General features: G+C 36.5%; 1 protein-coding gene across 1 annotated transcript in view; it reads right to left on the bottom strand.

The window, feature by feature from the left end:
* The window catches only part of GRID1 (glutamate ionotropic receptor delta type subunit 1), a 532,011-nt gene that overhangs the window by 212,913 nt on the left and 299,767 nt on the right, over window positions 1-19,331 (bottom strand). Inside the window, exon 4 of the mRNA XM_054382279.1 lies at window positions 9,986-10,191. Coding sequence (XP_054238254.1) covers window positions 9,986-10,191 — 206 coding nt within the window. The remainder of the gene's footprint in view (window positions 1-9,985; window positions 10,192-19,331) is intronic.

The raw sequence follows: 19,331 nt of genomic DNA, 5'->3' as shown, positions 1-19,331 counted from the left end.
CACACTGCCTTAAAACTTCTCTTCTGGTCTTGGTTTAATTTATCTTCATTCTAGTTTATATCTTTTGCACTTAACTGAAACTGTTCCTACTGACTCACTTTTTCTTAGCAAAACTCTAAATTTTTTAGTCTCTTCTCTTTGATTTGCCAGATATTTTTAACACAGCTGATGACATTTCTTATTGACAAAATTCCTCTTCTCAGCACTTCCCTCTTGGGTTTCCTTCTACGCCAGTCCTTAAATTGCCAAGGAGCATCCCACACACCCATTCACTCTGTAATCTCCTCTCTTTATATTACATCCAGCAAGCAAACTAGTGAAAAATCCACTGCCATGCACATCCTGATGAGTCTTGATCTACTTCTCTGTGACAATTTTTCATATTGTGTTCAGTCTAAATTGTTAGCCTGCTTTCTAGATCCTCTGTAAGCTTTATATGGATGACGAGATTCTTCAACCCTCTCTCTTCATGAAAATTAAATCCTTTTTTCCAGTCAAAATGGATAGACAGAACTTCAGATCTGCCACTTTGGGCTACAACATAAGCATAATCTTTGACTCTTAATTCTTTCAAAGCCTCTCATCCAGCATAAGACCAAAGTCTTGTAGATTCATTAAACATAACCTTTCTAATAAACAGTTCTTCTTACTCATCTGTAATGCTAAAACTCCTTTCTCAGCTCTGATGACATTATATATTGATTACTACAAAGTTCATCTTTCTGACCTTAAGAACTGGAAGCTCCTCTCATATCTCACTGAAACTTCTGCTGCGAAGACAATCTCTAACTCCTTGCTTTGATCTTCTCACTCATCTCTTCACACTGCTTCAATAGCTCCTTTTTTATCTGTCACATCAAAGCTATTCTAACTAGCTTAATTTCCAACACCATGTATTTTTTATTCCATTCTTCTAGGTTACCTCTAATTCATCATCAAGATTTTGGCCCTGGTGTGAATTGTCTTCACCTCTACCTATTTATAATTTAAAAATTCCACAAATATTGTAAAATATCTTTTTTTTTTCAAAGATTGTGTAATAAAGATGCTAATCCTGTTACTGAACGAGTCTTCATCAATCTCTTTTGCTCCCTAGCCATATCTATTTGTAACCTCTTGCATGTTTTTGTAGCAATATTTTTTGAACACATATTTATACAGCACCCAGTAAAATAACATCCCAACTCAAGATAAGGCACTCAAGTTCAACAAGCATACTGATTATAATGGCATGAGCAGCACAAACAGTAGGAACAGGAAAAATAATTATCAGTATAGGTCTACACTTTCTTTTCAAAACAACTCTTAAACTTTTGCCAATTTTTAAGGTTTTTGTCACCCTCCAAGGTACAAAGGTAAACGAAGGAACTGACACATTGTGCTTTATGCTGATGATATACTGCTCTATTCGTTTGACACAGAACATTCTTTGCCTGAGGAAAAAGACGGTCTTATTGCACAGTTACCACACTGTCTCAAGTTATAAGCTTAATTTAATCAAATCTAACTGCTTGTCCTTGATGAACAAAGTTCCAAATATTTCTTCCCTCACATTTTTAGAGAGTTCCCATGAGCCTCTATTTTGGATTTCTTTTTTAAGAGCTCTATACTTTGAACTGTGAAGAAAAGGGTACAACATTCAGTGTTACCTCCTACATACTGGGTAGTACTGCTTGAGCTTTAGCCCTCATACCTAAGCTGTGTGCTGCCTGCCCCACATAGAAGTAACGTTAAGAAAAACAGCGGATCAGTTCCAGGACGTGTTGCTACAGATTAGCCTTCTCAAACTGAGGTATATCTTGCCCAAGCTTTTATCTCACACACGGACAGCACTATACTGTATGCTATAAGCAATTAGTGAAGGTTTAAATCATTTTCCAAATTAATTTGAAACTAAAAATAAGTCTTCGGTAAATATAATTTTATTTCACCTACTAAGTGTGATTAAAATAACTCCTGTGAAAACATGCAACGCAGGTGCAAATTATCATTAGCAATTATTACTCATCCCTTCTAAGGATAAATGGCTGCCTTCTATAACCTCTGAAGCAACTAATGAAATGAGTCGGTGATTTTCTTAATCCAGAACACCAGGTCTAAAAGCACAGTTTAGGGGAAAGATGAGTGACTGACTGTGAGAACCCTGTACTCCAAGAGAATCCTAGTGCTGAGAAATGCTTGCAGATGCATCCATGGGAAAAGTCCCTCCTGTGGCTATGATGTTGAAGGCTCACCAAACCAATATATAATAATTGCAGCATGTATTTTATAGTGTTTGAAGGCCTTAGCACTGTAAGCTGAACAACTAATTGATGTTATATGAAAAAGTAAAACCGGGAGGGGGCAAATAGCTTTTGTGAGGCCATTACTTTTTTCTGATTTTTACAGGGCAAACACATTTTCACATGTACCTTATACTGCTTCTGCTACTCTCTTACAATAGGCAAACAGTGGTATAATGATGAAATGCAAATGTAAGAGCATATTATAAAATTAATCATCCACAATTAATCAGTAATTTCTGCTTTCTGCTAAATTATACCTAAAGCACAGAAAATTATCCTTGCTGGCAATGATAACGTCACTGGCAGATTTTCAGTATTTTAGAGAAACATTTTACATGTATTTAGGTATTATAATGACCACAGATATGTCAGAGTATTTAATTTAACTTTTCCACTACATTAATAATATATATGTATATATAATCTTTATTTTTACATTGCACAGTATTCCAGGATTCAGTTGAACAACCTGAAGCAAAGTAATTTTGGAAAAAAAATTAAAAAAAAAAAAAAAGAAAAAGCCATGAGTAGGTGGATGTGGGGTTAGTGCTCACTAGAGCTACCCTGTCTCAGCTCTTTCAAAAGGCAGCGCTGGGTGCTATGAAAGGCAGCACCAAAGACGATGAACTGTGTGGCCCAGTACAACACTTCTGTTTCCGAGTCATTAATAGCACCACTTCCTTAAAACAAACAAGCAAAAAACAACCCCAACCCAAAACAAACCCACCAACCAACCAATCAACCAAAAAACACCCTCTGCTGACAGCTAGAATCTCTCCATCTTGAGGTTAAATCAGTGTAGAGAACTACTTCGGGAAATGACTGTGTTAACATGGAGCTATCCTGGAAGGAGAAACCCATGAATCCCAAGACAGTGGTACCATAACACCAGTGCCTGAAAAAAGGAAATTTAATAAATCAAAAATAACAACAACAACAACAAAAAAAAAGGGGGCAATTAAAGATTAATTTGAAATATTTCAACAATTTGTCAGCCAGATATTTGCCGGTGTTTCCTTCAGACCTGCCATGCTTACTTGTGTACAGCAGTGAAACTGTTAGGAACTTCAGCAACAGAACACCTACAATGAAACAAGGGCCCAAAGGTACAGATAATTAAGTATTTGGAGCAAGAGGAATACCCAGTGTCTGTACATACAGATTTAATGACATTTAAAAATAAATGATCCCCTATGCATATGTGCCTAGTCATCAGATTCAAAATATGAGCTGAAAACTCTAAGTTCCTTCAAACCAGGCATATTTTTACTGACATTGAGGAACTTAGTAAGTCCACTAGTAAAACAGTTTCTAGACTCATAAGGACTTTGTGTAATTCTTGACAATGTATTCAATTTCCATATTTTTTTTCTGCAGTTGACCCACAAAGTCCCATGAAACTGCTACCAGTTATTGTTAGAGATGCACAAAATTGGATGCAAGTCTCCTTTTTATCATTATTTCAATATTGATGTTCAAAATTTATTCCAATATTATTATTAGAGTTAGAAAAAGACACTTAGACACTATGTCACTTAAATATGCCTGCAGAAGTAAAGTAGTTCCTGAAGTTATTTAGTCACCTTTTTTTTTTCTCTCTCTATGGTTCCTACAAATCTGTAACAACATAGGTAAATAATTGTTCCAAACAATTTTTTTTTTTTTGGCCCATTGGAAAGAAACTGGCTTCTAAGCCAATTTGTCCCAAAATGAGAGGCTTTGTTTTCACTTTGGTTTTAGCAGTTTAATGAGGTTTGCTTGGCTTTTAATTATATAATTATTATCTCTTTAAGCACAAAGAGTCTCACTGTATTGCAAATGTCAACAATAGCAGACACGATTTTAGCTTAGAGGAAGAAATAGAAAACCAGAGGAATATTTAGGAAAAATAAGGTGGGTATAATTTAACTTGAACCATTGAAAGAAGAACATATTATTTCTACAGTTCTGTTCTGAGCACTCACAAATCACCACCGGCTCTTTAAACAAACAAACAAACAAATAAATAAATAAATAGCCTTCTAAAAACTGAAGAGGTATGTATATGTTTTTTTACCAAAGCTATTCACCAATATTTCAAGATGTTTATATACTGTATATAAAATAGAGATATGTACTAATATGTTGAACATTTGCAGCATAAATAAAAGAGAGCTGTATGCCAACATCAAATGCCAAGTGGCAGAAAATTAGTATTAAACTTTTCCTGTTAAATAGCATTCAGCTATTTACTTAACTGTTAAATTCTGAAAAGCAGAGGTCTTTATATCATGTGGAAAAACATTTTATCGAACTGCTTGTGGGTGCAAACTGTTCAAATGCCACATGCAATTCCTACAGCTCCAGTCAAATAACAGCATGTTACCAGCTGCAGAAGGGAAAAAGAGAAATCTGGAGCATGGTTCACATGCAGGTGCCAATGAGCATCCTCTATGACCAGGAATGAAGGAAGGCCACAAATCAGTGTGACATGATCCCAAAAGCTTAAACCAAAGGAGAACACCTGTGTTATTTTAAGGATGCAGCCAAAATATTTGAGTGAACTAGGGTAAAAGAGAAACAGAGAACAATCTTGCTTTCCAGTGGACACAGAGGCGACTACACAAACAGGGCAGAGATAAATTACAACTGCTTAACAAACAGCATTACTCTGGAAATTCAGTTCAGCTTAAAATGGAATTGCAGTGATTCAGATAACCCTGCTGCGATGATGCAGGGGTTTTAGCATTAATTTTTATTGCAATTAATCTGCTCTCTTTTATTCTTAATTTTTTTCCTACTTGTTTACTATACTAGAGATAGAGTTCTGCTTTCAGCTGGTATGCTGCAGTGATATGCATATATACTGGCAACCTAATTGCAGTAAGCTTATGAGCTTCCAGGCAAGACAAACTCATAAGTAACAATACCATTTTTAATGATGCACATAAACAGAAACATTTTGCACTTCAGTGAAGCTGTAAAAAATAAGTAACAACTAGTTAAAGGTTTGTAAAGCCAATAATTCTCTTTTCAAATCAATACCCACATGCAACTGTGCTGCAGTCTCCATTTTACTAGTTTTCAAAAGTAAAGGTAATAATACTGAAAAGTAGGATGATTGGAGTCTATGAAATAATTCATATAGCATACAGTTTTAAAGAAAAATCTTATTAAAATATATATCTCAAACAAACCACATGTGTTCTGTGAAGAAAACACCCAAAATCTCCACAGTGAGTTACTGCACATCTGCAATAGGAAACGAGAAAAACTGAAATACTGGATCTCTTCCTCCTCTTCAAATATACTGTATACAACACATACAAAGTTTGAATTATTCACTCAACAAATGTTTCCTGATGCGTGTTCAGAAGAAGTCCTAGGTCATCTAGAACATCCTTCAAACCAGTTCAGGAAAAACTGCTAGACTAAGTTACCAGAGTGTTTTATCTAGTGAGCTCTTGCATGTCCTAAAGAACAATGCTTCACTGACCTCTCTTGCCAAGTGCTCACATTATCTGACTGACCTCCCTGCTAGAAAGCATTCCTTGTTTAGCTTCAGGTCATTAGTTCCTGTTAGACCACCCATGATGACCTTAAATAATTCCTCCTCCTCCTCTCCTGTTTCTTTTCAAGTACTTGTCAGTTATATTCCCTTAGGCAGGCTGTATATAGCAAATTTCTGAGACCTGTCTTCATAGGTCATGCTCTCCTACCCTTTTAACATCTTTTGTCACCTCTCTTTGAACCATTTTACATGTATTCATGTCACTATATAGTGTAATGATAAAAGCACTCAATACAAATATACCTCTACTTGCACCCAAAATAATACATCTCTTGGTAAATGGAAATGGCAGGTGAAATGCAGTTGTTGCATAAAGGGAACATTTGGAGTCTCACATCCTGCCTGTGGGCCAAAGAGACCAAAAACTAGCTGAAAGTAATAAATCTCCTTCCCCCCTTTCTAAATTACTAATTTTTCTTCTCTTTCTGCATATTGTTTTGCAAGGAGATCAAATAGTCTTCAAAGTATAAAACAATGTTTTCTGTTACATGCATACCTGTTACAACAGAGTCTGGTTTTGTATATAAGCTGAACAATGCCACCAGGGCAAACATATCAGGGGTTTTTGCAGGTGGGGAAGGCAAGATTTTTCTCAACATTATTCAGGAGGGACACACTTTCTTTAGATTAGCTTTACTTTAATCCCAAAATGACCTTTTACTGCAGTACATAGCATAGCTAACATTTTATAAGTACTTTATAAGTTCCTTTTGTTTTCTGAGTAAAGCCTGATTCCATGTTTATACCTATACCATTGAAAATATTTTTATTTCTTCTTTCCCTCTCTCTATTCTTACAGTCAAAGCAGTTTTATAACAGAATAATAAACCTAGAAAACTTCTGAAATGCAAGTAATTTCTGCTGCAGTAAGTTTGAAATGTGACAGAACCAGGCATTGAGGTTGCAAAGCCAGCAAAGTGAAAATGACGCCTAAACAAAAACTAAAGAAATTATCTTACAATTTAGTTGTTCTAGGAGTTAGAAAATTTTTGATGTATGAAATGTTCAAGTCCCCTAACTCTGTGTATCCAACCAAAGTCAGGTAAGATCTCTCTGGCTCACCTAAATAATGATAAGCAAAGCTGAAATCAGAGTCCATAATGTTAGCAAGAAGAATGTATTACTTGCAATATCAAAACAATCAAAATCAATCTTGTACCAGATTGCAACAATTGATGTCTATGATTTGTGTAAAGAAAAGTTTGCTTAAACTGTTCATAATCAAGGCTCAAGAAAGTCTCTTAGTTTAATTCTGCATTCCATAGGAGGGTTTTTATGATATGTTATTAACCACTTTTTTCCTGCAAAACTGAAAACACGTAGTAAGGAATATCTTTTTCACATGAAATGTTATATTTCCAGAAATTTATGGAAATGAAGCTTTAAATCCCCTTTCTTCTTTTTATTATTAAATTCTTATTTGTAACTTCAGCTAAAATAGAAATTATGAAGACAAATATACCAAAAAAAAAAAAAAAATCTTTGCATTTTATTCTCAGGTTACTATTTATATTTTTTTAGAGACCTAGACTGTTTTTACCCAAAACTGAAAAGCCAAATTTTTCAAAATCTCAAATGACTCCCAAGATATAGAGTTGAACTGGTAACAATACCAGTCAGTATACAATATACAGTATAGTACCTACAAAATGAAATATTACTAACTGTGGAAATATGTAAGATTATGGCACCTACTGCTGCACAATGTGAATGATGTATTTATGTAAATTATGTAAGAATACATATTTCATGTAAATTCACAGATTACCAGATTGCATGTGGTGGAAGTGACCCTTAAAGGTCATCAAAGTTGAAAATTGTTATTCTAGACTGTCTGAAATTGTGCTGCAGTTAAATAGTTGCACTTAGTGATTGAGATATTGAAGTCACTTATACCGTCGTGACCACATCAATGACATACCCAGTTCACAATCATACCTCTCCATGAAACATAAGCACAGTCTTTGCTAGTCAGGCATACTTCCCTATATCCTTTACCTCATATCTCAAGCCTTTTGAGAGTTCCTTTCTAAGATTTAAATTTTCCTTTATAAAGCTTTTCTAAATCAATCAAGATTCAATATAGGAGGATTGCCAAATAAATTGCTTTTCATTTCTGGCCACAGTTAAACTCCTGCAGGAATCTGGAAATATATCACAATCATTAGCCTTGATGCCTATAATACACATTGCTTTAAGGTGAAGTGAGTAGTAAAACAGTTTAATACAATAGCCCCTACCCTCAAGAGACTGTCAGGGTCCTGACAGAGCATTCAAGGAACTCTTAATGAACGTTTCTGGAGCTTTGTGCACTGAAGGGGGACTTCATAGAATCATAGAATGTCTTAGGTTGGAAGGTACCTTAGTGATCACCTACTCTATCCTCCCCACCATGGGTAGCAATGCCTCTCAACTAGACTCAGCTGCTCAAGGCCTCATTCAACCTGGCCTTGAACCATCCCACAGGGAGGATTGCCTCCTTGGGCAGCCTGTTCCAGAGTCTCACCACCCTTGTACTGAAGAGCTTCTTCCTAAGATCCAGTCTAAACTTACTCTTTTTCAACTTAAAACCATTCCCCCTTGTGCTATCTCTAGACACCTTATGAAAAGTCCCTCTCCAGCCCTCCTGTAGGATCCTTTCAGGTATTGGAAGGCAGCTATAAGGTCCTCCCAGAGTCTTCGCTTCTCAAGGCTGAACAACCCCAGCTCCCTCAGCCTATCCTCATAGCAGAGGTGTTCCCACCCTTGTGGGATACCCATCTTTGTGGCTATCGTCTGGACTTGCTCCAACAGCTCTATGTCCTAGGGACACGAGAAATGGATGCAGTGTTTGAGGTGGAGCCTCAAAAGTGGAGAGTCAAGGGGGAGAATCACCTCCCTCATCCTGCTTTTGATGCAGCCTAGGATATGATATGCATTCTGGGCTGAGTTCAGACATTCTAATCAGTGTGGGCCTGGATAAAACATATGTTGATTTCTTTTTAATATATGCTGTGGATACTTTATTAGGACTCATTGGAAAACTAAGCAATGGGGATTTTTCCTGCAGGTCTTTTATGAAGCAAATGAAACAACTGACTGAGTTCACTGCAGTTTGAGGGCAGATACTCCCTATTCTCTACTGAAAAATCCTGTATATGCACAAACATGAGCAGAATTTGTCCCTGTGCTTAGTCCTTCCCAAGCTACCCATTTGCCTCATTTATATGTGATAAAATTCATCCTATTAACTTAAAAATCAATGATAAATGTAAACATAGAGAATTTACTTCCGACAATATCATCAAAAACTTCATTACCCAATTTCAGTTTGGCGGGGTTGTTTGGTTTTTTTAATTTATCAGGCTTTGGCGCAGCAAAACTGAGAACTGGAAACAGGTCTTATCCACATTTTAGTTTCTTGGTTCAGTCTTATCCCTGGTTTGTTAAAAGAATAAAATCCTACTTTATTGCAAAATCCTTAGCTAACAAAAATAGATGAACTTATACTGAGGATCCAACTCTCCTTTTCAACTCCGACATATAAAGCACTGTAAAATAATTCATTATTTAATATTTTTTAAAGCTAGATAAAACTAATTAATGCCAAAAATTAGCCCATTACAAGTTTTCCTAACAGTTACTTTCCTGTCCTAATTAGCCTGGCTGATTTTATGAAACCATTAAGAAAAAAAAAAAAAAAAAGATAAACACCATTCTACTTCATACGCAGTAAAAATCTGTGATTCCGCTTTCAAGCATCAATAATGTACCCTTTTCACATTAATTTGGAGATTTCCATAGTAAAAAAGACTATGTCATTCCTAATAGACTATAGTAGATTTTCTGGTCACTTGTCAACAGTGGTTGAAATCCAGGTTAAAAGTATTGGTGCAGTAGACAACCAGGAAAAAGAAATGCCCTACAGAGCTGTATGTTATATTGAAAGTGCCCACCTGGCCTGTGCTCTCCTGTTTGCATTAACCACCACACATGCATTACATGGAGTATCCAATATTTCAATTCTCTGGCACTAGAATCTAATGATCTGATTTGAAATTTACCTACCAGCATTGTCAAAACCTACCACTACAGAGAACACGGCAAGATATCACATAAGTCATCATGTATATTCCTGAAATGTTGATGATAAAAACAACTGCACACTGACCTCATTAATGAAAGTCTGGGCTCCCCGTGGACTTAGAAGTAAGATAGCCCTTCGTAACGTGTCCCGGTAGCGGTTCAGCTCTTCTGTTTTCATGGTAGTGAAAAGGTTGGCAAAGACTCTGCTGATGTTCCTGTCCACTTTTTGTAATGATACATCAAGTCCCAGTCTTGAGGCCTGATCGAGAAATCCCTGCAGACCACGAATATCTGTAACACAGGATGAAGAAGGAGGGGGAGGGGGGAAAGAGAGAGAAAAAAACACTGCATCAACCTTTGCCAAATAGGCAAGCATCACTAATTAGGTGGAAAACCACATATTACGTTTTGTCTTGCAGTGCTGTCAGAAGAGTATTCTACACAGTCATCTTCCACAGCTCCCTTTCATAGCCAATGCCAACAGGGAAAAAAATCCATCAACTACCTTTCCCCAGAGGTCTCTGAACGATTCTTAAGTCAAGTCAGGTCATGTATTTGGGTGGCTGTGCATACTTCTCTAGATGATAAAGGTTACAGGGCTTGACACCTCACAAACAAAGAGATCACAGTTCAAATGCAGAAATCCGGGAACAGATGAATCAGAAAGCAGATAAATCACCTACCCCTAAACCTCCTCCCATCTACCACAATGGTTCTTGCATTAGATCATGCCTGCTTCTTGGATGAAAATTTTATACAGCACCAAACAATTAGAACATTTTGTGGTGTAAAAATTTGGATTTCAGTAGGAGAAACCATGTGAACAAGCCCCTTCAAAACCTGTTCCTTTGAGCGTTGTCCCACAGTTTCAGGATGAACTTAAATTTTTCCCATCCACTTTAGTTAGGACATTAATATAAAGGAACACACTTCAGCAGGAACATCATATGGAATCTGCTCATTCAAACTGTACCCTGTCTTCAGGACTCAGCATTTTCTTTAATAAATATCTGAGGTCTTATTTTGTAATGAAGTTTAGAGCAAGAAAAAGATCAAAGCTTATACTGAACCAGGTTGCTCTCAAAATTAGCAGTGACCTGATCACAGCTGTACCATGTCATTAAGAGTCTTTAATTTTACATGAAATATATAACTTGCCTTGAATAAGAAAGCATTTAGCCATCTTTTCTCACAATAATTTCTCAAACTTTCATCATCAAATTTCAGCTCACAGGTGAAGTTGAATGATACAAATTAGAGCGTATTTATTGTTCCCCTAATATAAAAAAAGCTCTTCAGAAAATGTTACTTATAACTCTAATAATCTTTTAAACTAGATTGTGGGAGCTGATGCAGGGTTTTTTTTTAATTCTGGAGATAACTTCTGCTGAAATCCTAAGTACCAACACCACAGGCACTGCTAAAGTCAGTGGAGTGAAAACCAATCTGATTCAACTCAGTATCATTCTTTGCTGCTCCATCTGAGCAAGTTCTTAAGAGCACCACTAATCTTGGTGTTACATGGCCATAGAATATATATGTGCATTTCTTTTTTATTACCCCCAAAAAACATCGTATGAAACATGATAGAACTAACATCTTGCAAGGATACACCAGTTAAAGAATTTAGCTCAAGTACAAGTGCAATAATTACTAACAAAGTAACTGGCAAACATCAGGTCCAAAAGAAAAGCAAAGAAAGTTACCTTGAATTGCTTTGTACTTCTCTCCAAACATGGAAATGCTTAACATGATGAATTCCACTTCAAAAAACAGCCCAATTACAGAGAAACTTCAGAAAATAATAGAAATTAAGCTAAGGATGTGCCAACTGCAGTGGACTCTACTGCCTTTTTTAGTCTTGCCTTTAGTTGAACCATGCCCTCTGTCAGGAAAGATATACTCAGGAGGGTTTTGCTGGTGACTTAGGGAAGTCTGCAGCAGTTTTGCCATACTGCCAAATAACTGCTAGACTTGCTTACTGTCTAAAAACTGGAGTCACTGAGGAAAGGAAAGGATTTACTGTTATGCAGGCATTCCTGGAAAACGCCAGAAGACTTGTATAACTGCAAAATATTGCAAGTGTGTTGAAATAATGACAGTGACAAACTACTGCCATTTTCAGGTTAAAGTATTTTATTGAAGTTGTCATCCTAAGTTTGGATTTTGCTAATTTAAATTCAGAAAACTAGCACTCATTACTGTACCTATACTCACTTTATGGGTCCATGATACATGAAACACCAAAATCTTCTTTTTAATGATGTTTAGTCCTTCAAAACTACTGCAGTGTTTGACAAGCAGGGAGAAAATCCCCATTTTTTAGAGTTTAGTAACACTTGTCTTTTTGTGCAGGCTTGCAAAGTTATCACTGCACAAAGGAAAGCTGTTTACAAAAGATTAACTGTACTGATATTGCTCTGGGGCTTTTTGCCTTATGTTTTCAGATGACCTCCTGACCTACTGGTTAGAAATATTGTTGTAGACCAGTACAAAATACTGGATTCACATGGTAAGGCTATTGGGAGTATTTTGTATTCCCTTACATTTTTTTTCCCTCAAGGAAAACAGGCTATTTCCCAGTCTAAAAAATGGAAAATAGTCAGACATTTTCCAGCTTGAAAAAAGCAAAACAAAACAAACAACACACCAAAATTTGAGATGGAAGGGACTGTCCAGGTTTAAATATACAAGCACAATCTGTCAGTTTTTCACAGATTTAAGTGAATGTGAATTTATTCAGTGTTGGCAATTAGAAAGAACTGCATGACTCTATCTTCCTGACATGCCTGTTTCTACATGACACTGGGGAGGAGGAGAAGGCTTAGCAGGAATTCAGAGATGGAATTAGGAACTGAAGAGCAGTGTTTTCAGAGATGACTAACAATTTTAGGTGCCTACATAATGGGATAATTTTTTTTCCACAAATAATTAATTGCAATCATTATGAAGAGTGCAATTTCTTAGAATGTATCAGCACATGAATATACAAATGGGATGCAGGAGGATCTGCTTATTTACCATAAAGAACTAGGCTCGGTTTTATTTTACCTGACATATCACATTAAAAAGATCAAGTTTGATGCCCTCATTTTTTCCCTCTCCATTTAATAGATCACGAATCCGTGCAACATGAAAGAAAAATTGAGCTTTGTTCCATGGCAGTTCAAACAGAAATATTCACAGGAACAGTTAAGAGTTTCTCTCCATTTCTCATAATTCAAGACAGTTAAGCCTTCATTTTCTTTACCACTAAAATGAGTCTTAGAAAAATCACATAGAATTTAATACAAAATAAAGGATTCTCTAAATGATTTTGTCTGTTAAAATGCATATTTTCTGTCTCTTATAGTCTTAACATTGACTTTTAAAATAAAAATTTCAGGTCCTAACATTACAGAGTTATAGTGAACTATTACTAATGAAGTACTTCCTTGTGCCAACTTCTTTCATACTCTGTAGGAAATGTATAGCAATCCAAACTCGAACACTTGTCTAGAACATCTGACAGAGGAAAGACTAGTCTGCTCTAACTACACAAGATACAGTCACTGGATAAGAGAGAAGAGCTTTAAGCTTGAGGAGGATAGATTTAGACCTGATATTAGAAAGAAATTCTTTACAGTGAGGGTGGTGAGACACCGGAACAGGTTGCCCAGGGAGGCTGTGAATGCCACCTCCCTGGAGGTGTTCAAGGCCAGACCGGATGAAGCCTTGAACAACCTGGTCTAGCGGAAGGTGTTCCTGTCCATGGCAGGGGGGTTGGAATTAGATGATCTTTAACGTCCCTTCCAACCTAAAGCATTCTATAAATCTCTGCCTTCAGTTTTCCAAATGTTTACTTATGCCCATCCAGCAGTAACCTACATCCAGCAGTAACAATCACACCTGATTTGTGCATGCCCAAGATGTATAATTTCAGAAACAATACTTGAAAGCTTCCCTGTAGAGAACATTCATTTCTTGAAGATGAGGCAACATCTACACTCCAGAAGGAAAAAGACATTATGCTTAATTTACTTAGGTCAGCCTTTCTCATATAAGTAACTTGTAAAACCATATAATAATTGGACATGTTTACAACACTCTAGTTTCAACTGCAATCATGTGAAATTAGCAGGTTGGAAGTGGAAGTAAGTCACTAGAGCTTCATAAGAAAATGTATCAGCGTGAGCTGAAATTCTCCCCATGCTGACAATAACCAGGAAACTTCTTATGAACTTTGTGTCTCTTGTGCTACACCTGGCTGAAGAGATAATCACTGTGGCTGAGAGCCCTCTCCCTAACTCTGGCAGATATACCATATGTTCAGGTCTGACAACAGAAGAATGAGACAATTTCAGGGATAACTATTACACAGAGAGGAGGAAAGACTTGATGCACTGCTAAGATATGAATCCTGTCACCTGGACTACAAAACTAATGTTTGCCATAAATAAGGGCTTTATTCCACTACAAGAAATAAGGGAATGTATCATTTCCTGCTGGAGGTTAGGTCAGTCATTGTGCTGGCTGACTGGAAAACAAACACAAAATAACAGTACTAAATGTGGTATTAGTTACCTACATGTAAAGCTTATTGTTATCTACAAAGTCATTAATTTTTATTATATTATCTATAATATTGCCTATATTAAAAAAAAAAAAGTTTGCAGACCTCAACATAGCATTAATCTTCCATAAATTTGGAGGATTGGATTCGCAGCCTTGACACAAGCAGCTTTAAGCTATTATTATTCTGTTAAACAGCTGCATGGTTGGGCACAGTTGGCTTTTAAGGATGGCTCATTGTAGAAAGGAATTTCCAAAAGGTAGAGAACCTTACATTGTCTTTTCAACACTAATTCCTAACCCAAATTGACAGAAATAGAAGCAGCACATGGCCAAGAAACACTTTACTTTGGATAGAAAACAGCTAGAAGCAGATTCCAGTACCAAGCTGAAGTGGAAGGCAAAGAAGAATCAAGAAATAATTTCACACCCTTTCATTCTTACCCATCACCAAGTACATTCTGGGAGGACTGAAGTATTACCAAGTTCTACACCAATCCTTTCACTTGTACGTTTGAAAGGGGGAAAAGTAAGTAAGTGTGAAAAACAATGAGATTGGGTAGGAAATGCTGAGCTCTTAAAATTTGTTATTGGCTGATTGTAGGCTCTACACTTGACACCTTTTTTTTTTTTTCCCCCAGTCTTAATTTTACTTGAGTATTATTTTGGAGATGTTTAAAGCAGTAAGAAGAGTGTCAAGGAGACTTAGATAGAATCATAGAATCAGTCAGGGTTGGAAGGGACCACAAGGATCACCTAGTTCCAACCCCCCTGCCATGGGCAGGGACACCTCACACTAGATCAGGCTGGCCAGAGCCTCATCCCAGCCTGGCCTTAAACACCTCCAGGGATGGGGCCTCAACCACCTCCCTGGACAACCCATTCCAGGCTCTCACCACTCTCATGGTGAAGAACTTCTTCCTCACGTCCAACCTGAATCTCCCCACTTCCAGCTTTATTCCATTCCCCCTAGTCCTATCACTACCTGATATCCTAAAAAGTCCCTCCCCATTTTAGTATTTATACACTTACAAAAAATATATTTTCCAGCATTTTGGGAATACTAAGAAGGCACTTTTCCTTATAATTAAGCTCCAAGAGAATAAATAAAATGGCTATTTCTTACCATTAATACAAAGATACCTTGCTTTATTGTAGGTTTGTCTCTGTTGACTGCAAATGGGACAGAATACTTCCCACTTACTATTTAATTTCTTATGACAGAATAGAAAACACCTAGGATTCACTGCTTTGCATGGTAAACTGTAAGCAAAACAGGTTTCCTAAACAACTTTAGTTTCATAACTTTCATTCATTTTATTTTACAATGGCTGTTGTCCTTCATTATTCAATGGCAAATTGTTAGCATACGAAATAAGGGATAATAAGACTGCTGTAAGAAACAGAAATGCACTTACTGATGATTAGAATCCTGCTCCATTGTAAGCTTTCTGAATGAATGATTTTGAATACCATCTTTGGGTCCTTGCTAGAGATAATAACCTACTTGAAGGACTTGAATATACTCCAGGATTTTAGAAAACTGGAAGTGGACATACTTCAGCAATAACTTTTATTCTTAAGTTAATAAATAACAAAATTTTATTCCTCAATCAATAGAGGGAAGATTAGCATTTATGCTTTGAAAAGAGAAGCATAACTGTTGAAATTATCTGGAAGAATTAGACTTGAGGAAACACTAAAATTTTCAACCTAAAATACAATATGATTTTAACTGTTCAAATAGAGTGATTAGAGCAGAAAGAATGACAAAGTCTGTTAAAATAGGTCTGAGTACATTAATATTAGAACATAAATGTTTATTGGATCCCAGTGCAAATGGGAAATTCTATTCGTAAGGTATATTTTCTATTTTTTTCTCTGTTCTTACAACTTCTCCCCAAGCATGTAACATCTTTCTTCACTTGCACATCTCATGTCTCTGCCTGCCACGTTCCTACAATCTGCACTACCTTCTATCAGCCAATTTTTCTGCAAGCACCAGGATTCACAATTTCAAAATAATATTAATGATTTAGTCACCTCGTTACTAATGAAGCTGCATTTCATTAGTAACGAACTTTCCACTAAAAGATCTTCTCCTTTCATGTTCTTAGATACTCCTGAGCTCATAGAAACACCTCTGCAATTACAACCCATTCTATTTTTTTTAAAGAAACTAATAAGACAATAACTAGACAATAGTTATTATAGCATGTACATATATCAGCAAGTAGAATAAACCAATTAATCAAACAGGAATATTTTTTATTATTCATCTTATAACAGCTGTACTAGAAGAGAAGCTCCATAACCTGTCTCTGCTAGTGTTAAACATGAGCAATTGTGGAGCCATAGACCCCTTTAGCATCCTCCCAACAATTCATATTTTGCAGTGCAGAGTGTTCCTCAGGCAAGGATGTTTTCTCTGTATTTAGATGCACTACGCAAGTGTATTTCTGCCTTGAAACCCTCAACGGCTTTTGTCTCCATAGAAAAGCAGAGTTTCCCTTCAAGTCCGTGTAAACTATGAGCATCCAGATCAGTTCATCTTCAGCATATTAACCTGGGAGTTTTCAGGATCTCACTGGATTATCCCCTTTTTAACTTTTACATCTTTCTCTTCTGGATAGTTGTACTAATGGCTATCAAACACAAAGCAATGCAGCAGTAACCTGCACTGCCTGACTAGCCAGGCACTAGATAATGCCATTCAGATCTGGAAGCTGAACAGCTCCTTCTCAAAGAGGTGAGAGAAAAGCAAGAAATCAGAGATTTCAGGAAAGAAAAAAGTGGGCTATTAGAAATGTAATCTTTAAAAAATACAGAGAATTCTGATTTGCCACTTAAATCTAGATCAGATGCTGATATTTGTCCATGTCTCTGCAGAAACTGAAAACCTTACCATGTGTGTTTTGATACAAGCATCAGGATAAACCAAATGCAAAACTCTACACAGAATCCTGTGTGATGTCAAAGTCTGAGGCCTACATAAGGGCCGCATAAATGTTTTAATGGGCAGTTCTGCTGCTTGCATTGATTTTGTTATCAGTTTTTAAACATGAAAAGGACTTTGAACAGAGACAAATAATAGATATTGTTTATTTCCACTCTTGAATAGATGGAAGAGGGATAGAATGTGCCATAAAGCCAGATGTGTTGCATGTGCAAACAGATGTTTTCAAATTTGACTTAAATAAAAGGCAGACATCACTATTAAAATAGTAAAAAATTACACTGCACAACTGATGCTTCATAACTGAAACAGTTAATCCAGTCTGAAGGTATCTGGAGCTTCTCAGGAGGCCCAGAAGTACAAAAGCCTTTTTAAAGGCTACAACAGCCCTTTCAGGTTTGGCATGAAAGGTCAATTACAGGTCTCACTTCCTGGATTCTCACAGCACAAGGGAAAACTATCTGAGGAAATTCATGTTGGGAATTAATGTAAAAAGGGAATTGACTGAAGAACTAGCATTTACATTCAAATCATCCATTTAATTCTTCCAAGTGCAATAATTACCAACTGCTTGCCCAGTGGTAAACTACTCAAATGAGCTGTAAAAACTCATCTCACTCAATTGCAGTACTAATACTGTACCTTCTTAGGAGACAAAAGTAGATGTATTGACAGAAACTATGCTTTTGTTGGCATATGTCCTAACTTTAAATAAAAATATTTATTTCACCTAAATTAATTATTCCATTAAATTACTAAACTTAATGTTTGTTATGGCTGAGTACAAAAGGAAAATATATCTTTCTTCTGGAGGGCTGAGACATACTTTCCTGAAGATGTATTATTTTACATGGACATCTGAATTAATAGTGTATGTTTAGTATGTGAGAATAGAAGCCTGTCTGCTGTTCTTACTCTTAAGAAGCTGTTACTATGTGGTAAGTTTGGTTATTATACTTTGACATGTGAAATACATTCTTCATAAATAAGACTGGTAACCCTAAACTAGGGATAAGAAAATGCAAGTAAACACATAACGAAACAAACCAAGTGTGTAAAGAGAATGGCTTTAATGAAGAGGCAAAAGGTATCTCTTCTCACTCAGAGAAAACCAGAAGTCACACAAGAATTCATTCTGTATGTGCTAAGTGTCCAGCAAAGAAAAAGCAGAAGCACATCACTTTGGTTTTAGTGGATTGTAAACTAAGTCACCCTCTTGATGAAAATTACTTTAAATACTGCACATTCTGATCTTAAGACAGAGTACAATAAAATTACTGCAGAAAAATAAATTCAATTCCCCCTTGAGGAAAGGCTACTAACAGGAAGGCCTCATTCTTTCACATGTTAAGAATAATTACTGCTTGCATTTATATGACAGCTTTCAGCTGCAGATCTCAATGTACTTTCTAAACAGTGGTACAATATAAGTCTATGTGACAAATACACATTGCAAGAGAGAGCTGCTGGTATACCTGCTTAACTACATGCCAGCAAATAATAATTCAGCTCTCTACTGAAGAAACTTTTTCACTGTAGCAGTTCTGTAGGTTCAAGTAAAAGTCAGGCAGACAAGTAGCAGAGAGACTGTCAACAGCTGCTAGCTCTTACGTTGTTGGCACCATCTAGGGATGGCGTCTTCACTGAGGAAAGAGAAATTCTCTTTAAGGTTACTATTTCTCAACTAGTCTCAAATTTTGGAAAATCAAGTCCTTACTGCTATTTTTACACTATCTTCTATCTTCTCCACTGAGAAATCTAGATGTCACTTCAGCAGATGCCACAGTTTCATTCCATTGCTCACTTTTCAGAGCATTCAGTACAAAGTGGTACAGGGTACTGAATCCCTACCTTGCCTTGAGTCTTACCACCATTAATACAGTGCTCACTGACCAAGTCAGTACCAGGCTGCAATTTTCAGTCA

The sequence above is a fragment of the Indicator indicator genome, chromosome 7 (assembly GCF_027791375.1).
Source record: "Indicator indicator isolate 239-I01 chromosome 7, UM_Iind_1.1, whole genome shotgun sequence".
In the NCBI taxonomy this organism is placed as follows: domain Eukaryota; kingdom Metazoa; phylum Chordata; class Aves; order Piciformes; family Indicatoridae; genus Indicator; species Indicator indicator.
This window is presented reverse-complemented; position numbering and strand designations above follow the sequence as displayed.